At 34.0% G+C, this 19713-nt stretch overlaps 1 protein-coding gene across 2 annotated transcripts in view; it reads left to right on the forward strand.

The window, feature by feature from the left end:
- Positions 1-19713, forward strand: part of LOC110026362 (chromosome transmission fidelity protein 18 homolog) — an 84560-nt gene that overhangs the window by 12633 nt on the left and 52214 nt on the right. For both annotated transcript variants that reach the window (XM_020727263.1, XM_020727261.1), the window contains exons 4-8: positions 4031-4168; positions 4284-4556; positions 9280-9366; positions 9688-9789; positions 9862-9927. In XM_020727263.1, the coding sequence (XP_020582922.1) occupies positions 4031-4168; positions 4284-4556; positions 9280-9366; positions 9688-9789; positions 9862-9927 (666 nt within the window). The remainder of the gene's footprint in view (positions 1-4030; positions 4169-4283; positions 4557-9279; positions 9367-9687; positions 9790-9861; positions 9928-19713) is intronic.

Genomic DNA, 19713 nt, shown 5'->3' on the forward strand with positions numbered 1-19713 from the left:
TTCCGCTTCTCTTTTAAAGGCCGATATTCTACGCCATAAAACATTGTGGGTCTCACCACCATCTTATAAAAATTTCCTTTAAATCTAAGCGACACTTTTCTATCACACAATAGACTTGATGCATTCCTACAGTTAAACCAACCAATCTTGAGTCTTCTAATAACATCGCCATCTATATCACTATCACTTTGAACATAGATCCGAGATATCTAAAACGTTCACAACTTTTAATGCTTTGATCACCCATATTTACAACTTTGCCATTAGAGCTACTACTACTAAAATTACATTCGATGTAATCAATTTTAGATCTACTCAAATGTTGAACTTTAGACTCCAATCTAGACCTCCATAAATCATGTTTTTTTTTTAACTCTTTCTATAGTCTTAGCCACAAGAAGGATATCATCAACGAAAATCATACAACAAGGTACATCCTCTGGTAAATGTCCAGTAAGAACATCCATAACTAACACAAGAGGATACGAGCTTAAAGCCGATGCCCGATGCAATCCAACTAAAATAGAAAAAATACTTGATCAATCTTCCTTCTATTTGAACACAAGTAACATCTCTAGTATACTTATCTTTATAGACTTGAATATAATACATATCAACACTTTCTTTTCTAGAACTCTCCAAAGAAATTCTCTTGGAACGTTATCATATGCTTTTTCTAAATCAATAAAAATCATATGTTAATACTAGTTACTCTCTCTGTACTTCTCTATCAAACATCTCAATAAATATATAGCTCCCATAATAGAGCTACCCTCCATAAATCCAAATTGATTATGATAAATTTTTATATCATGCCTTAGCCTATGTTGAATTATCGTCTTGCATAATTTTAAAGTATGACACGTGAACTCAATTTCTCTATAAATTGCACACCATTGCACACCCTTTTTATTCTTAAAAATAGGTACCGACCTCCACTCCTCGAGCATTTTGTAGTTTTTAAAATAATACTAATGAGTTTAGAATGCCAATAAACTCCCAAATCTCTTATATATTTCCACACTTCAATTGAGATATCATTAGGTCTTAATGATTTTCTACCATTCATTTTTTTTAAAGTCTGCTCAACTTTCTTTTTACTAATGTGACTGTAAAAATAAAAAATTTTATTATTTTAATGATATTAAGATCACTATGATCGATCATATTTTTATAAACTTTATTGAAAAGTTTATCAAAATAGCTCACTCACGTATGTTGAATACCTTCCTCTAAGAAAAAACATTTTTTGTTTTTCATCTTTTATACACATTAGTTGAATTAAATCTTTACTTTTCTTTTCTCTTTGTTTGACTAGTTTATACATATATTTTTCAGCCTCTTTAGTATTTAATCTGTTATAAAAATCACTAAAAGTAAAATTCTTTGCGTTACAAATTGTTTTATTAGACTCTCTATGGGCGACCGTATGTTTTTCTCAGTTCTCTAAACTTTCAAATTTAAATCAGTTTTTATAGCATAAATTTATATATTTTATGTTTTTTTACACATTATTATTTTACTTTAATAATTTTTATTTATAAAAACTTTTTCTTTTGATTCTTCAGGTACATCTTTTGTGACTTGCTTGATAGTGCTTGTAATTTTATCTCATTTTGAATTAACTTCTTCATGAACATTTCAAATCTTAAAATATTGAAGTTTGCTCATAAAAATAATTTTATTTGTCTTTTTGGTGCTCTCATCTAATTCTATGACAATGTTTCATTGTATTCTTTATCTTACAACTCTTCATTTTAAAATTCAGAACTAATAATCAATGATCTAACAATATTTACATTATCAACCATACCTTTTCTCAAAAAAAATAATCAATTTGTGCATTATTAGATCTAGTAAGAAATAATATGCCCATCTCTTTTCTTAAACAAAGTAATAGAAATAACAAATCATACGTTAAAGCATAATCTAATATAGTTCGACTATATTTATTAATCACTCCAAAATCATAGTGATCATGAATATTTCTAAAATCTTTTACCATTATATCAACATGTACATTTAAATCTCATTAAATAAAAATTATTTCTTCAAGAGTTATTATTTGTATTAATGTTTCTCTAAAATTTTCTTTTGAATCTATATTTAAATCTATTTGAGGAGTGTAAACACTTATAATATTAAAAACTTAGTATCAACAACAATCTTTAGTGCTATAATTCTATCTTCAATTCTATTAATTTTTGCAACATTATTTTTCAACTCTTATCTATAATTGCACCTACACCATTTCTAGTGTGACTCTTACCTGAATATGAAAGTTTATAACTTAAGCTATCAATCTCTTTAGTCTTTTTTTCAACCCATTTAATTTCTTAAATATATAAGATATTTATCTTCATATGAACCATAATATCTAATTCTATTAATTTATCTGTGAGAGTATGTATATTCTAATATTCTATCTTAATATTAGTTTTATGGACTAACTTTTTTATTCGTATCCGTTCATAATGTGAGAACCCTTGCTTATTTAACACTACAATCGGACATCGTGTTGTGACTCTTGCACACTTTTCGTTGAATTCAGACCATAGAACTCGTTGCTTTCAGGGGATGCTCTAACATTTTCACAATGATTTAAAGAATTCATATCATTATTTTTTCGATTTACGTTAGCTGTTGATTACTTAATGCAATCCTTCACTTTACGCATTCGCTTAAGACCCAAAAATGACAGTGTTAAATTTTTAAAACAGAGAATATTAGTCCTAAAAGTGGAAGAGATAAAAGGGCTACAAATGAAAAAAAGATACATTATAGTAAAGATAAAATCATGCTAAGTATATTCATGCTATAAATTAAGTATTATAGTTACAATTGTTTAAGATAATTTCTGTTACAAGATTTTAAAATAAAAATGCAATGTAACTAAAAAAATTGTTTTTTTCCTTAATACAATTTAACATAATGGTTATTATTCTTAATTAGGGCGGTAAACGAGTCGAGCATGAGCAAGCTCAGTCTTGGCTCGTGTCGGCTCATTCAAAATTAAGTATGTTCAAAATTGGCTCGTGTTTGAAATTTCTCGTGAACAATGTGTTTGTGTTTGACTCGATTTACATTTTCTTGAACATGTTTAACTCGTGTTATGCTCGAAATTGACATGTTAAAATTAATTAGAAAAATAGTTTTAGGGTGTGGATTCAAACCTGTTTCATTTCTATGCAATAAAAGACATAAACCACATTACCACAAGAGTTGTGGTGATTAAAACTTATACATGATTATATATAATATATTATTATAGAAATAATATATATCATTTCTTTGTTTTAAGCTAAAACAAGCTAACACGATAGAACAAAGAGTTGTTCTTGTTTGAATTACTTATAATCCAAGCTTAATAAATTTGTTCGTTTGACTCGCTTACTACTAATGACTCAAACACGAGCTACTTAACAAGATGAACACGAGCTATTCGTGAACAACGAGCTTTTCTGATAACTTTATTCTCAACTATCCTAAAATTTTACCTTGTTATTAAAATAAATTTATTATATAATATAATTAATTTTCTTATTAACTTCTCACTTTGAATAGGCAAGCACTAGGTTGGCATGGCGTGCATCATCTAAATATAACCATATTATATTTTACGTTTCTTAAGAAATTTAATCCAAACCAAAATGTTGATCTTAAATTTATAACTTAAAATATTGTTCATAGTTTATACTTTTTGTTAAAACCATATTGAACTAGACAAACTGAAGAAGCCAATCGAAACCAAAGTAAATCAATCTAAACTATAGCTTTTAGTGTCCAACTCTAAAACGACATATGTACACAGATGATCTGAATTGGAATCAAATGCCTGACTAATCGAGCATTGGGCCAATACATATTGATGTTGTGAAAAATAATTTCATTCTTACAGGAACCTCATTTGCATAATGATGTGCAAGGAGCTTACTTTCTTGGCGCGGTCTTAAAAACCAATCTTTTTCTTTAATTTTAAATCTCACTTTTGAAGGGGTGATTTTTTAACTGACCGCAAATTTTTTTGAAGGCCTTTGAAGAAAAGGTTCACTCACCATTTCAGCTAACTCATTCAGAAGTGCCAACTTTTAGCGAGAAGCTTTGGGCTGAAAAGTATGCTCCATGCTCTTTCACGGAGCTTCTAAGTGATGAACAAACTAACAGAGAGGTACACTAAGGATGTTGTGGCTCAAGTTCTTTCTATATTTTTTAAATTAATTTACACATTTAGTTATTTAGTCCATTATTTTATGAAGTCAAAATTCATAGGCTCCCAACTGCAGGTGCTGTTGTGGCTTAAGCAATGGGATTCATCTGTATTTGGCTCTCAAGTTAGGTTGACCACTGATGATGTTTTATCAGCTCTTCGGTGTCATTCAACCATCCAACATAAAAAAATTTCCGACGGCAACACCATTTTTGAGCAGGGTAAATCTCCTTTTTCCCATCAAAAGTTCAAGCCTTGGAATGCACCGGATAGACAAAATGAGAATTTAAATGGTTCTTCTGCATCATGGAATAAGAAAGCTACAGTTGATCATCCTCCTGAGCAAAAGGTGTGTGATAAGAGGCATTTTTCCTTGAAGATTTAAAGCATTAAAGAAATCATGAAGCAATCAGTCTACCTTGCTGTGCTATTTAAAATATCAGTGCTTTTTTGTTACAATTTAAATGAAGTTAAAAATTCTCATGCTTGGTAAATATATCTGTCACTTGTGATTTTTCTTTTCAGTTTCATTTAAGAAGTTTAATATAATTAATATGACATTTTCTAAAAGAATTTTAAACTAAATGAAACTTAAGGTCTAGCAACGAGAAAAAAGAATGAGTATTTATGGCATTGCTACAAATATATTATATAATAAAGTTTATAAACTTTTTTGATAATTTTTTCATTGCTAGTTTTTGTCCATAGGCCTAAACTAGTATGAGATAAAACTATTATTTATTTTTGATATCTTGTTAAGGTAGTTTGGAGTGAAAAGTTCAAATACGAAAGTTTTTAGATCAAGAATTCAGTGTAACATAATAACAGAGGGACATTGTTGTGATTATCCTGTCTTAGTCTAGCAAGTAGATGGTTGCATTTTTCTTTTAGTGGTTTTATTATGTCAATGTTATATTGTTGATTTATGTTTTTAGGTCATAGTTATGTCACCATCTTATTTGATATTGTAAGTTTTGGAGAAGGAAAATAATTATTCTTTTTCAATTTCATAAGAAACGTTTACAGGATAAATAGTAGGAGGAAGGCTACCAAATTAGGAAAGCCACAAAATCAACATAAAATCCCATGCTAAAACCAGTAAACGGAAATTACAACTTACGAACAGTAACAACTTCTAAAAGTAGGAATATTAAAATAGAAGATACTAAAAATTAAAATTTCTATTACGCTCAACTTGATTACAAGTAGCTCGTAGCTAATCCTGAAAAATTCCTTGGTGAAGATAACTATCTGCTAGATATTTGTTGAGCAATAGGAATAAAAAAATTCAGATAGCTCCACAATTAATATTTCTCTTTTATTAAGTGTTTGTCAAACTCCACATGTTTTGTGCGATCATGCTGCATTGGATTTTTTGCAATGCTTATGATTGCTTTATTATCACAGTACAACTTCATTGGCATATTTATCGTGTTCCGCATCTTTCAGAAATTCTTTCCAACCATAAACATATTCCATTGGGCATAGCTCTATATTCTACCTCTACATATCTCACATATTCCATTGGGCATAGCTCTATATTCTACCTCTACACTACTCACCACCTCATTCTATTTCTTACTTCTCCATGTAACCGTATTTCCCTAATAAGCGCAATATCCAGAAGCCGATCTCCTATCAATAACTGAGCGTGCCCAATCTATATCACTGTACGCTTCTAAATTTTGTTGTGGTCTTTTGAAAGAGTAAGTCCTTGCCTGGTGTACCTTTTAGGTATATATAGTTCTCTTAACTACTTCAAGTTGTTTTCATAGGGCAAATACATAAATTGACTTACCAAATTCACAATAAAATCGATATTTGACTATGTATTTGATAAATATATCAATTTTTCCACCAATTTTTTATACTGAACTGTATTCATTGGGCAACCTTCTTTCTCATTCCTAGTTTCTGTTTGGGATCAATTGGAGTTTCTAAAGGCTTATTACCCACTCATCTCAATTTCATTTAGAAGATTAAAAACATATTTTTATTGGGGACCAACAATTCCTTTCTTTGATCTAGCAATTTCCATGCCCAGAAAATTCATCAGAGATCTCAAGTCCATGGTTTCAAAAATAAATGATAGGGAAGTTTAGAATTATACCATTCATATACATATTTCTCAAAACACACTCAATAACTATTTCAATCCGCATAAGGTTTTTTTTTTATTATAGCTTGCACACCTTTCTGCCAAATTTCTCACTAAATCCTGAAGATAAATCCATATACACTTCTTTCTCTAAGTCCTCATTGAGAAATATATTTTTTATATCAAACTATTGTAGGGGCCAGTGAAAATTAGTTGCAAGTGACAGAAGAATTATAAAATTTAGTTTTGCTTCTGGGACAAATGTCTCTAAGCAATAAATGCTATAAGCATGAGTGAATCCCTTGACAACCAATCGAGCTTTGCACTCTTCTAGAGAACCATCGAAATTATACTTGATTGTAAACACTCTTTTGCACCTGATCATTTTCTTCCCTCTAGGTAGATCAACCAATTTTGAAGTGTCATTTTTTTAAAGAGTTTTCATCTCCTCGAAGACAACCTCATTCCACTTAGGAACTCTTAGGGTATCCTGCACAATATTAGAAATCTCTAAAGTAGACAATTATCAGATAAAAACTCTAAAAGTGGGTAAGAGATTTTTATATGACTCATAATGGGATAATGAATGTTGGCTGCAAGGCCTTTCACCTTACAAGCTACAATGGAAAGACTAGACTCATTAAGCTTAGGTTCAGAATTAGAATGTTCAAAACTTAAAGGTGAAATGGATTGAACATGATGTAAATGGTCAATGAGGACATACCTGGATGGTTCACAAACTCTGGGCAATGGAAAGGATTCATAGACCATTTTTTGAGTTGTCTTTTATCGAATATGGAAATTTCAAGCTTTTAGGCATGGCCATGACACTGATGAAATAAAGCTCTCAAAGTGAAAACGAAAGATGTGAACGTTCGTTCTTCGATGATGACCTTTGATGTGTCATTAATAAATTTTTATCATCAGACATGATTCCCGAAGCATTGCGAGCAAGAAATATTTTGAATTCAAATTCAAGATCATCTTGGCTCCGATTTCATCGAGTTTATAATCAAATTAAGTATCTCGTCAAGATGAACCTAGTGATGTTTGAAGTAATCCAATCCGGGTCCAAATGAGCCTAGATCACATACTTGAAGTATAGTCAAATGCTTTGGTGCATCAATTAGAAGGTCAAACAATGTCAAAAATTGACATGCTTATATTCAAATAGAGCGTCTCAATGAGTCCAAGATCATTCAGGTTGGATGCCATTAAGGCACTTAAATGTTGAAAAATTACCCATGATCAGGGAATCATTGTGCACCATTTGATGAAGTGTTTTGAGAGATTGACCAAATTTACCAAAATGACTTTAAAAAATTACAAATAAACCCCTTTCATTCATTTACTTGAAATGGGGGAGAAGAAAATAAGAGAGTGAGTTGACTATTAAAGCTTAACTCTTGAAGTTTCACTAGTTGTTGCTAGCCACCAAAGTTTGTCGTCCACCACCACCAATAATAGTTTAAGATACTTGCAACCATTATAACAACTTATTACTATTCTTGTAGCCCAATTATGGCTGATGAAACCAAACTACTAATATAATGTTTGATTGTCTGTTTTAGTAATCCCATATTCCTTAATTCAGAAGAAGAGTGAATATCTGTATTTTCAATTTGCTAATGGATTACCTTGACCGTGTTAGACACCTTAGTTTTTTTCCCTTTCCAAGATCTTTTTCATGTAAAAAATTGGGCTATCATTTACATCTCAATCTCTGTGGTGGAAAATTATACCGAGTTAAGACATGATTTCTCTGCATTTGAGAACTAGTAAACAACAACTTTGTTGACAATATATCTTAATTGTCGGGAATTTTTTTAAATAGCATCTAATCCTAAATTAAACAATTTCTAGCTTCAATCTCAATAAAGTATGAATATTTAAATATTTTTTGAAATCTAAAATATTCAAGAGATTTATCGCTTACAGGTAATAGCAAATATTCATTCAACTTTCGTAATAGTTAGATGAAGGTGAAGCAAGAGCTAATATCAAATTAAGTATATATTTATGACCATTATTAAAAATTTCATTCTAGTATAGAGACATGTATCAATGTGATTTTGCCATCAAATGGCATAAAAGTGGCCCGGTTATTATTGAGGCTCTGATTGAGTGTTATTTCAAATAATTAAACCAGTAAATTCTGCAAGGTCTTAATTGGTTTAATGGTGAAGCATGGAGTGCGCTAGATAAGACAAAGCGTTTCATTAGTTTACATCGACTTGAATCTTAGGCAACACGACTCATGGTTGTCTAGTAAGGATTATTTTGTTAGGTTTGGTTAGCCATCTCCTTTGACTAAGTACACTTGAGTGTGTGAGAATTTTAAAGAACCAAGTTATATGATCTTGATCGGAATCGTTATCGGTCTTCTTGCTATTTGCTATAAGCTGATTATCGAAAATTTTCTCATCCTCAATTAAAATTACTATTATTTTATGCTTAATTTTTGGCACTTACCGACTAACTTTAATTATAAGTACTTTATTGTAATTAGGAGTGGTAATTAATTATGTTGACTTAACATCTATAGGAAATCTGAAATTAGACTATAAAGTCCTAAAAAATTTAGGCCAAAATATTCTGATAGTATCTTATTTAATATATGACCTCTCCAAAAAATTTGATAAAGAAACCATACTCTCGCAGAAGAGCTGGGTTTGAATTTTTGGAGACTGCAATCATGCTTGCACAAAATTTAAATTCAGAAAAAAGAAGTAGCAACATGAACAACCTCTCTCTCTTGAAGTGGATTTGTTATAAGTTGACTGGGAAAAAGTTTACATTTATTTATTTTAAGAGTTCACAACTTATTGTTTAAATAAAAAGCTAATGATGAAGATGGTGATGTTAATTGTTTCTGTTAATGTTTGCCTGTTGTGATTTCTCTATCCAACGATCATAAGAGATCATCTTTTTGGGTTTCTTTTAGAGTCTGAAATACCACTTATTAATGTTTCAGGTACTTTTACTCTGTGGCCCACCAGGGCTCGGAAAGACAACACTCGCACATGTAGCGGCTAAGCATTGTGGATACCGAGTTGTTGAGGTCTGCGCCATACTGTTTATTTATCTGTTTTCCAACATATTTGCTTTGATTTAGCATAATTTAGTGCGTTTAAACTCTTCTTTATGTGTCTCCTTATATAGGGATGAGTGATTTTGATTATTATGCCAATCTTTTAGTTGGAAATATTTTGTGCTATAGATATGTGAAAGCAACTTCTATTGCACTATAAAAAGGATTAGTTAGTAAGTTGCTGAAATTGAAATGCATGTGGACCGAGGGCTGTATTGTCTGCTTTTAGTTAGTATTAGATAGCATGTTTGTTTATGAAACTGATGAGATGTTGACAAATGTTCTATGCAGATCAATGCAAGCGATGATAGGTCATCTTCAACGCTAGAATCAAAAATCCTTGATGCAGTCCAGATGACATCTGTCATTTCTGATTCTAAACCCAGATGTTTGGTGAGCTTTATTTTTATACCATCAAGCTATACTTAATATGAGACTAACGGTTTGGTATTTCATGCTGTAAAGGTCATTGATGAAATAGATGGTGCCCTAGGTGATGGGAAAGGTGCGGTGGAGGTGATTCTAAAGATGGTAACACTTCTGGAATCTTATAGTTTAGTATGATTTGACAATAACTATTTTATTGTATTACATTGTATTCTTTGTGTATGATCTGAGTGTCCTTTGCGTAATTTACTATCTTGTGAATTCATGGCTGATAGCAGTAGCTTCATCAGACATTACCATTTGGCTGGATTTTAATTTTGGAGATTTTTATTTCAGTGATTGCTAGGTGTATGCCAGTTTTCTCACATACTTTCTAAAGTGATTGAGAGGGTGTTTGAAAAATGGGTGTAAAGTGAAAAGAATATAGGATTTTTTAAAATTAACTCTTTGGTTTTGGTGAAAAATGAATGCAATGTAAAATTTTGAAGTATTTGGAATTTGCTTCATTTTTAGCTAAATTTTAAATACAGTGTAAGAGAAGTTTCATTTTCTTCTGTCTCCCCCATTAGCCATCGTAGACTACTTGGCACGATTGCCTATCGTTGCCATTGGCGGCCCACCTCCGCTGCATTTGCCACCTACCATCCGCTGCCCTTTGCTTGCCTCCATAGCCATTGTAGGTTGCTTGCAGACAGTTTCCTTTGGCTGCCTCCAACCAGTCATAGCTGCCATTTCTAGCAGTTGCCTGCCCTTTGTAGCTTGTAGTTGCTAGTTGCAACCATCTGGCAGCATCGCCAACCAACATCATGAAGCATTACACTAAATTCATTTTACGTGAAACTAAACACAAAAAAATATCTTTTGCATTTACTTTGCACCGAACCATACAAATTTTAGCGTTTTAAATACAATGTATTTATTTTACATAATATTCCTTTTTAGTTTGCATTCATTCTTTGACAAAAAAAAACTCTTTGAAATTGTTTTAGACGTTAAAGGACAGAAAGTAGAATGTGGCACCTTGAAATCTGTACTTAAGTGGCAAAAAGGAGCAATAAAAGCATAGAGATGAGAGATGCAATCCATATTAAGCTTAATGTGAAATTAAGGAACTATTCTTGATAATTTTGAAAGGGCGGGGATTGCTGATGATATATTGATTTGTTATCGATAACCTTTAATTTTGCACTTAAATGTACTGTTTAAATCCTATGTGGCCGTATTTTCGTTAGTGCTCACATCCACTGGGTTTAATGGCATAAAGTTATTCATGCTAATTTACATATTCAGTTTATTCTCAATTTGAAATACTTTTTGACTTCTGATTAACCTTCTTAACTCTCTTAACACAGTTCCACACACCTGGATTTTCATCTTAACAAACATTTTTCCTATGCAATGAAACTTGGTTTTCAAGAATTCTGTGTTAACTTTTGTATCTGCCTACACATGTTAACATCATCGATGTTATTCAAAAGTTAAGTATTTTGTCATTTTTGGATCTATTTCTGTTGCCCATTTTCTTATTCGGTCTGTTGAAGTAATCACTTGAATGCCTAATAAATTTTTTTTGAATGTGCTTTTACATGTTTTCTTTAGAAAGGTTGGCATAGCCATGATTTTATAAATTGTTGTATCATGAAACATATGATTGGAAGTACAGCATGAGCGAATGGCAGTTTGGTTTGATGTGTTTTTAAAGCATGTATTTTAAGAATGGATGGGAAATAAATATAGTACATTTGTTGACCTCATTTTCGGATGAGGTCTTCACTTCTCTTTTTAGAGCCTAGGGTCTAGCTTTAGGCTTCTCTTGTTTGACCCTCCTAGAAGACTAATACGGAACCCAAACCATTTAGAAAATTCGAGCCACCTCGTCACTCTTTCGAGTTTCGCATGGGCGGTCCTGAATCCTTGACATTTCGTTGAGTTAATGAGAACTGACACATGAAACTTGAGTCGAGTTCCTACATTAATAGGAGCAACCCCTAGGGAACCCCTTCGCGACACGAACGCTCTATAACACCGCATTTTGCGTACTCACTGCACCACACACGACTTTGACTTGATTTGACTCGTCCGCCGGCGAACTCGTCCGTACGACCCCGGATGACAAAACGGACCCCGCCGATGCGTCTGGAACGGCGACTTTAGCTAGGAATGACACCCATATTGCTGTGGTTCCACACTCGCGCGAACTGCACGGATATCGATGCACTTTTTTTTTAGCGGTGCTCGGGCCCGGGCTCAACTCAGGTCGGACTCGGGCTGAACACGGGCCAGATACCAGCTCACCTGAATTTGAAATTCAAATTTCAAAATTCAAATGAATTATTTAATTTTTGTCTTAATTAAGGTTAATTCAGGTGTTAAGACCTATTTAAACCTCCCTGTAATTCCATTTAATCCTCCCCTAATCCTCCCCTCCATTTGGAAATCATTTATTTTCTGCCCCTACATTTGGAAATCATTTATTTCCCGCCCCTGCATTTGGAAATCTTTTATTTCCCCGCCAATGGGTTCCAGAGTAATGGCTCCCGCTCCAATTCTAAGAGGAAGGAACGCCTTCTTCCTCGGCTGGTTGACTTAATTCGCTTCTCCCGAGCTTTTCTCTCCCGTTCGCTTCCGCTCAACTTTCCGATTCCTGTCGTACTTCCGCTGCAAGCAGGAAGCTCGTCCGCTTGCTCTCCCGTTTCGCCTGCTCCTACCCGCTCGACGCCTTCGCTTGCTCCTCCCTCTGGTGTGCGACAGAGCAGCCGCTCGACGGCTTCGCTTGCTCCTCCCTCTCGTGGACGACAGAGCAGCCGCTCGACCGCTCGCCTGCTCCTCCTTCTCGCGCGCGACAGAAGAGCCGCTCGACTGCTCCTTTCGTTCTCGTTACTCCTATGTGACTCAATCGCAATTCCCGATCGAAGCTCCTGCTCGCTTCTCCTCCCTGCGACGGAGAATCGTGCTTGACCGAACTCCCCTGCCTCACGCCGAAGCCCTCGCATACCCTTCTCGACGCGCTTGCTTGCTTCGCCCACTCCACAACTCTCCTGCATCTTCACCTCTGCTGAGTGTCCTGAGTGTTTTTCTTACTCTGCCTGTCTAAATTTGGTGACTCACGGTGCATGTTAAAGGTATGAATTTTTTTTAAGCAGTCAGAGAGCCTTAAATCTGATTCGTTTGGAGAATTTTCTTTAGCAAATTTCATTTTTTTTTTATTTTCTCGAATACTTTTTATGAAAAATTTAAGGTGCAGTCAGTTTCTCAATTTCCTGTTCTTTGATATGTTAATCTTAACAAAGCGAGAAGAAATTGGCTATAAATCAAATGCAAGAAAAGAAAAGGAGAATTTGAGGGTTCTTGAAATTCAAATTGCATATACTTGATTGGAAGTTATTCCAAATTACTCTTTGAAAATCAGAGAACATATATAGAGTTGGAACTTCAAATTGAAGAGCCTTTCTTTGAGAAATTTACATACATACCACACAGTTTGTATATATTCACATGTCGGATACCTTTTTTACAGACAATCCACACTGGCTATGCATGAACCAGAATATTTCACTCTTTAAAAATTAAATTGGCGAACTTTCTTATGTGATACAAATGATTCAGGTTATGCAAATGTATAAAGTTTTCTTTTTTCTATGTGGTATATATGCAAATATATAAGAATTATGTGGTATATATGTAAATCTATCTAGCTGGACTGCATTTGTTGCAAGCCATATGTTAGTTGGAAATTCATTTTGGATTACCTTATTGCAAAAATCCGAAATCATACACTTGCCAGTTGCTGTTCAAGCATTTGGAGATTCTGTAGGATGTTGTAAGAGATTTGGGAGAAGGGTTTAGTTGCTGTTTGGAACGTTTGAATGCCATATAGTTGCTGTTTGAGAATGTTTGAAGGGTTTAGTTGCTGTTTTGGCATATTTGGAGTCCATATAGTTGCTGTTTGGAGTGTTTGGATATCATTTAATTGATGTTTGAAGTGTTAGGAGGTCGTAGGATCGCCGTACGAGCCTACTAGTTGCTGCCCCGAGCTGTAAGAGCTGTAGGACCGTTGTCCAATGCCTCTATTTGCTACCCAATTTCGTAGGAAACCTTCTAGTTGCTGCCCACCACGATTTGGGATCGTAGGAAACCACCTAGGAGCTGTCTACCATGATTTGGGTTCGTAGGAAACCACCTAGGAGCTGTCTACCACGATTTGGGTTCGTAGGAAACCACCTAGGAGCTGTCTACCACGATTTGGGTTCGTTTGGAAGCCATCTAGTTGCTGCCCACCTCTGTTCGGATTCGTAGGAAGCCGCATAGGTGTTGCCCATTGTTGTTTGGGTTCATAGGAACTCATACAGGTGCTATTCGAAATTCCTAGCTGTTGTCTAGAGTCGTAGGATCGCCGTACACATTCGCTAGTTGCTTATCGGAGCCGTAGGAGATCGTAGAATCACCATAATAGCTCGCTAGTTGCAGTCAGGAGTTGTAGGAGGCCCTAGGATCACCCCTTTTGGAATTCCTAGCTTTTACTACAACTTGTTCTACTGTTTTCTGTTTTTTGTTTTCTATTCTTTGCAATTTATTTAAAATCCTTGCAAATTATATTGTGTTTTGTGAGTTAAACATGCAACAGGAATAGCAGCAGTAGATACGCCACGTACGCATGTACATTTTAGTTGTTGTTGCTTCTTTATTGCAATTACTCTTGCTCTAACACATTATGCATGTACTGAACACAATCCCATTCAAAACAAAACGATTTTTCAAAATTAAACAACATTTTCAAAAAAAAAAAACATAATACGTTCTTCCGAACTTACGGGAGTCCCTCGGAGGAGGTAACCCACGGTTGTTAACGAGATCTCTCCGGCTTAAATGGGTTTCACAACTCGTTTAAACTAAGTAAGTTCAAAATAAAGATACCGGAACGGGGGAACCGTGAGATCCTAACCGGTGTCGCTCTAATCAACTTGATAAAACTGAGACATTGAAACACACTTGGTAAAACTGTTTGAACTTTAGACTTTAGAACTTTTACTTCGACGAGGAACTCAGAGCAACTTCGTGGGCAGCACAGCAAGGAGTTTGGAGCGGACTACAGGTGGAGGTGTTCGCCATTTAACAACAGCATAATGAGTCTACACCAACTAAATTTTCCTAGTTTAAACAACCTATAGGATTTTGAGGTAGCTCGCCTAGAGCGACGTAAAACCTCACCCTCTTTTAGGCCCCTGTACAACCATGTTGTGTAACGTAAGTCCTAACTCGCATTAGGTTTCGAGGTTGTTATCTAGAATGACGTAAAATCTCTTATCTCTGCGGGCTATTTGCATAACCAGTTACTATGCAAGTGTAAGTCTCAAATAATAAAATTGACGGGATTAAACATTCAAATAAAATCCTCTCTAAAATACAGCCACACATTAGGATAGTTTGGGAAGTCACTGAGTATTCCCCTCTGGATCTGTGACATCCCTTACCTTTTATTTTCTTTGGACTCCTGAAAGGATTGTTCTTACTCGAGTCATTCCCACTTGTTTTTCTACGTCCTATCTTGAAAACCTGAACTTTGAATTCTTGAAGACTAGAACCACTGATCATTATCGAGAGTTTTCTCAAGTGATTCCCGTCACTTGGGATGTAATTAACTATAGGAGCTTGCCTCTATAGGGAGCTTGGAACCCAGGTAAAATAAACCCTATTTAATCTTTGTATCAAATAGGGGGATTTGTCGGTCACATATAAAGTGTTCGTAGACCACATGGATGTTACAAATCTCGTAGTTTGTATGATTGGGCCACTGCCGCGGGGTACACTTATCTTTCGAGAAGGTGTATTATTTGTGGTACCGGACACAATTATACAAATTTATTGGGCAAATGAGATACAGTCGGTCTCATTTTTCAAAATTAAAATACTCTATTTTCATAAAATTATATACCTTTTAGGTTAAGTTAAATCATCTACTTTTCAAAACTATAAAAATACTTTTCGAAATCAAAAAGTTGACCGACAACATTCCATTTAATTGAAGCTGATTTGGATGTAAATTAAATGCACAAGAATTCTTTTATTTCTTTGGTTGGATGTGTAATTTGGAGCCTAATACTTTTTTTTTGACACATTGGGGTTATTAGTTTTTTTTGGTTTTCCATCTACAATTTTAAAATTACAAAACACACTATGGGTTCTGAAAATTTGAAATACCTTGCCGTCGCTCGAAATGAAAATGTAGAAATGAGTATGAGGGAGGTTAATCCTGACTAGGTTTTGGGTCAAATCCTTAGAAGGCATATGAGACAGTAGATAAGACACTAACCACCCTCATTTTGCGAGGACTTTAAGATTTTGGGTTCGAGGTTTTCGATAGGCGCAAACCCCTATAATTAATTATCCCTCCCGATAGCTGGAGAGCAATTTCGACTAAGGCTAGTCGTTAGACACTAAGTATTAAAGCTTGGCGATTATTAACAACAAATTTTATATTTAAAGTTTATGAAATTATCGCTTTGAACTTGAGAGCACATCATGCGGGAAATGATGATGCACCTGATGAAGATCTTCTGGTTCTGTCATTTCGGGTTGTCGTGATCTTTGGTCTACTTAATCAGAGAAGGTAATCAACCCAACTTGACATAAGGATCCATGTTAGCAACTATGAGTTGTTTCGTCCAAGTGAATCTTATAGATATGGGTTGGATATTTTTATAAGTGGACTAATCTAAGTCGACTTTAATTTACAATGTGATTTGTGCCTTATTAAATATATCCTATGATTCATAACTCAAAGGGGTAGAATGCCATTGAGGAACATACTAGCTGCAACTATGATCGTTTTAAAGTGGAGCCTACTGGCCAAATCACATAATGGAGTCTACTTGCCAAATCATCCAGTCGAAGGGCTCTAGTCGTAACCATTTTTTATGTGGAGTCTACTAGCCAAATCACGCTGAAAGAGGACTCAGGTTACCTCCTTAACATCACAAAGTTTTTTATTTTTGAATTTAGTAGTATAATTGATTACACAATTGACTTTATTTGAGCTCAAGTCAATATTAAATTTGCCACCCTCAACAAATGATAACGGAGGGTGGATGTATTTTTGCTCTAGTTTTTAGTGATTTTTATTTAAGTTTTCATTATTTTAAAATATTTGTTATTTGAGATTCCTTTAATTTTAAATTGAACTCCTCTTGTTAAGATGCACATTGAGTATGCCCAACGTTAGGGAATTCAGAACTCTTTAAAATATAGGTTTAACTTAGTTTTACAATTCAAACATCACTAAACGTCAATCTGTCAACTCCACTCCTAGTAAGGAGGGGGATCAAATTAGTTCAGTGAAAGAGACTCAACCTTGTCAACTCCAATAACCATGAAAAAAAGGATCAGACCGAACAAAAGTTGAACTTTGCTCTATAGGCAAGATGACCCATTTGAGGGTGGGCATAATTATAATATTTATTAATTTTTATATGTGAAATTAAGACTTATCTAAAATTTTAAAATACATACACATTTCTTGAGACAAATTTCATTTAGCGTAAACATGAGGTTATCTTCCACAACATTCTCAGATACTTATGATTAGAAAACTTAAGACAAGCAATGGAGCACATACATGCATAAACTTTATTGGTTTGAGTTGATTTCTATACATTCTTGCACACGTTTTGGGCCAAATTTGATTTGAGCTTATCCATGTTTTGACTCGCGCAACATTTTGAATGCTCAAATTTAGAGAATTAAGACAAGCGACGGAGCACATGCGGGTATTTGACTTTGATAACATGCATATTTAAAAACTTGATTCAATTTAAGCTCAACAATATTCTCTGACCAACATGATCGAGTGTTCAACACGATTGTTGTAACATCAATGGAATGCTACAAATAGTTCATCTTAAGCCTTAAATTTTTCTTTCTGTCATTTGTGCAATCGTGTTGTTGATTTGGTGACAAATTAGAGATGAGCAAAAATCTTATTGAATTTTTGAAAAAGTGAGATTTATCTAACTTATGTTTAATTTCATTTAAATATTCAAAATAGACTTCTAAGTGATCATCATTTGCTTTCAAATAAAGAATTTTACTTGGTCACTTGGACACATTTACAAATCATTCATTATTATTTGGAAAGTCAGTGAGAGATTAAGTTCAAGCTTATTAAGCTAACTATAGAGTTCATTACAAGTTTCATTTGAGCTCGTTAACAAGTCATCGAGTCCCCTATAAATTTTGTGCATGTTTTATTTTTAGTCAATTCTGTTTAAGATCAAGCTTATTAAGCTAACTATCGAGTTCATTACAATTTTTATTTGAGCTCGTTGACAAGTCATTGAGTGCCTTGTAAATCTCATGTAATTTTATTTTTATTAAATTTTGTCCTTATCTTATTTAATAATTTAATTCCAAATATCATCATTAATTTATGACATAAAGTTTTATTTTAATTGCAAGTTTAATTTAAATATTCATATGGTATTTCAACAGCCTCTTTACACATCCCCACGAGAGGAGTTTTTTATGAAAAGTGGGCCTAACCACCATGCAAAGAAAGACATGCATGGATGGTGCAATGAGATACCAAAACTGAAATATTTAAAACTTACCACATCTTTAAAGGTATGTACGGGGTATCTACAAGCATACTTTAGAGCACTTATATGTATATTCCCCCTTTGCATCATGAGCATTATCACAAGTCTTTCTCGCCATGCTTTAAAAGCATGCACAAGTTTGCTCGTTGTAGCGGACATGTCGCGAGTGCACAAATGAGCTTCCACCGTCACACTAAGAAAAACATGCACTAGTGAGATGAGATGGTGTGAACTTTTGTGAGCGAGACGTGAATGGGAGGAGAAGGGCTTTTGGTTTATGCGAGGACCAAGATTAGGGGAAAGGAAGATTGTGAGAGGGAAAGGCTATGAGAGGAAAACTGGAGAGGGAGGATGAGATGGGGAGAGGAGAGAGTTGCCTCAGAGATAAGAAAAAAGGGAAAGGAAAAATGTAGCCTAGGTGAATATGTGAGAAAATTTTTTAGGAGAGAGAGTGTCGTTAGCTCTTTATTTTCTTTCTTTTTGTTAATGGATGTGGGGGCACGGGGAGGGGAAAGAGGATTTCATCCTTATTTCTGTCCAGATTCGTGAAAGGAGAGGTTTAGCTTATTTCCTTTTAGTTTTCTCACCTGATTCAAAATTTTGAAAACTAATTTTGAATTTGAAAATATTTCTTTAATGACACATTTAATTTTCAATTGAGTTTTCATTAACATACAAATTAATGAGGGAAATTTTGGATTTGAATATTACACATAATTAATATATAAACATATAAACATATAAAGATATAGAGATATATTAACTAGTATATATTTATATGTTAATATAAATATATATTAATGTCCATATACAAATTAAATTTATATTAAATTTGCATAATTTCAAATAACGTTGTTATTTGATCCCTCGGTGCATGTAGAACAAAGCTCAATTCAACACAAATAGATTGGTTTGAAATGTCTCGATCATCCAGACGCACTCGCACATTTTATTTTATGATTGAAAGTCATTTGGTGGTTTCAATGTTGATTGAGTTGACTCGGCTCCAAACAATTGGTTGTCACACCCAATATTCAACATCTTCGCCAAGCAGAGAAAATATGGAGGTCAACACACTTATTATGTTAGAAAATGGACAAATATTTTAATAATTGATGAACAAGAAATGATAAATGTTCATAACTGCATCAAGAATTTCAAATACAACTATATATATTTTTTTATTTTAACTCAAATTCATATTTGAGTGGTATTTTAACTCTTTTTATATATATATCTATATATATCTGTGTGTGTGTGTGTGTGCGCGCGCGTGTGTGTGTCTGCGTGTGTGTGTGTCTGCGTGTCTGTGTGTGTGTGTGTGTGTGTGTGTGTGTGT

The sequence above is a fragment of the Phalaenopsis equestris genome, unplaced genomic scaffold, assembly GCF_001263595.1.
Source record: "Phalaenopsis equestris unplaced genomic scaffold, ASM126359v1 Scaffold000369, whole genome shotgun sequence".
In the NCBI taxonomy this organism is placed as follows: Eukaryota; Viridiplantae; Streptophyta; class Magnoliopsida; order Asparagales; family Orchidaceae; genus Phalaenopsis; species Phalaenopsis equestris.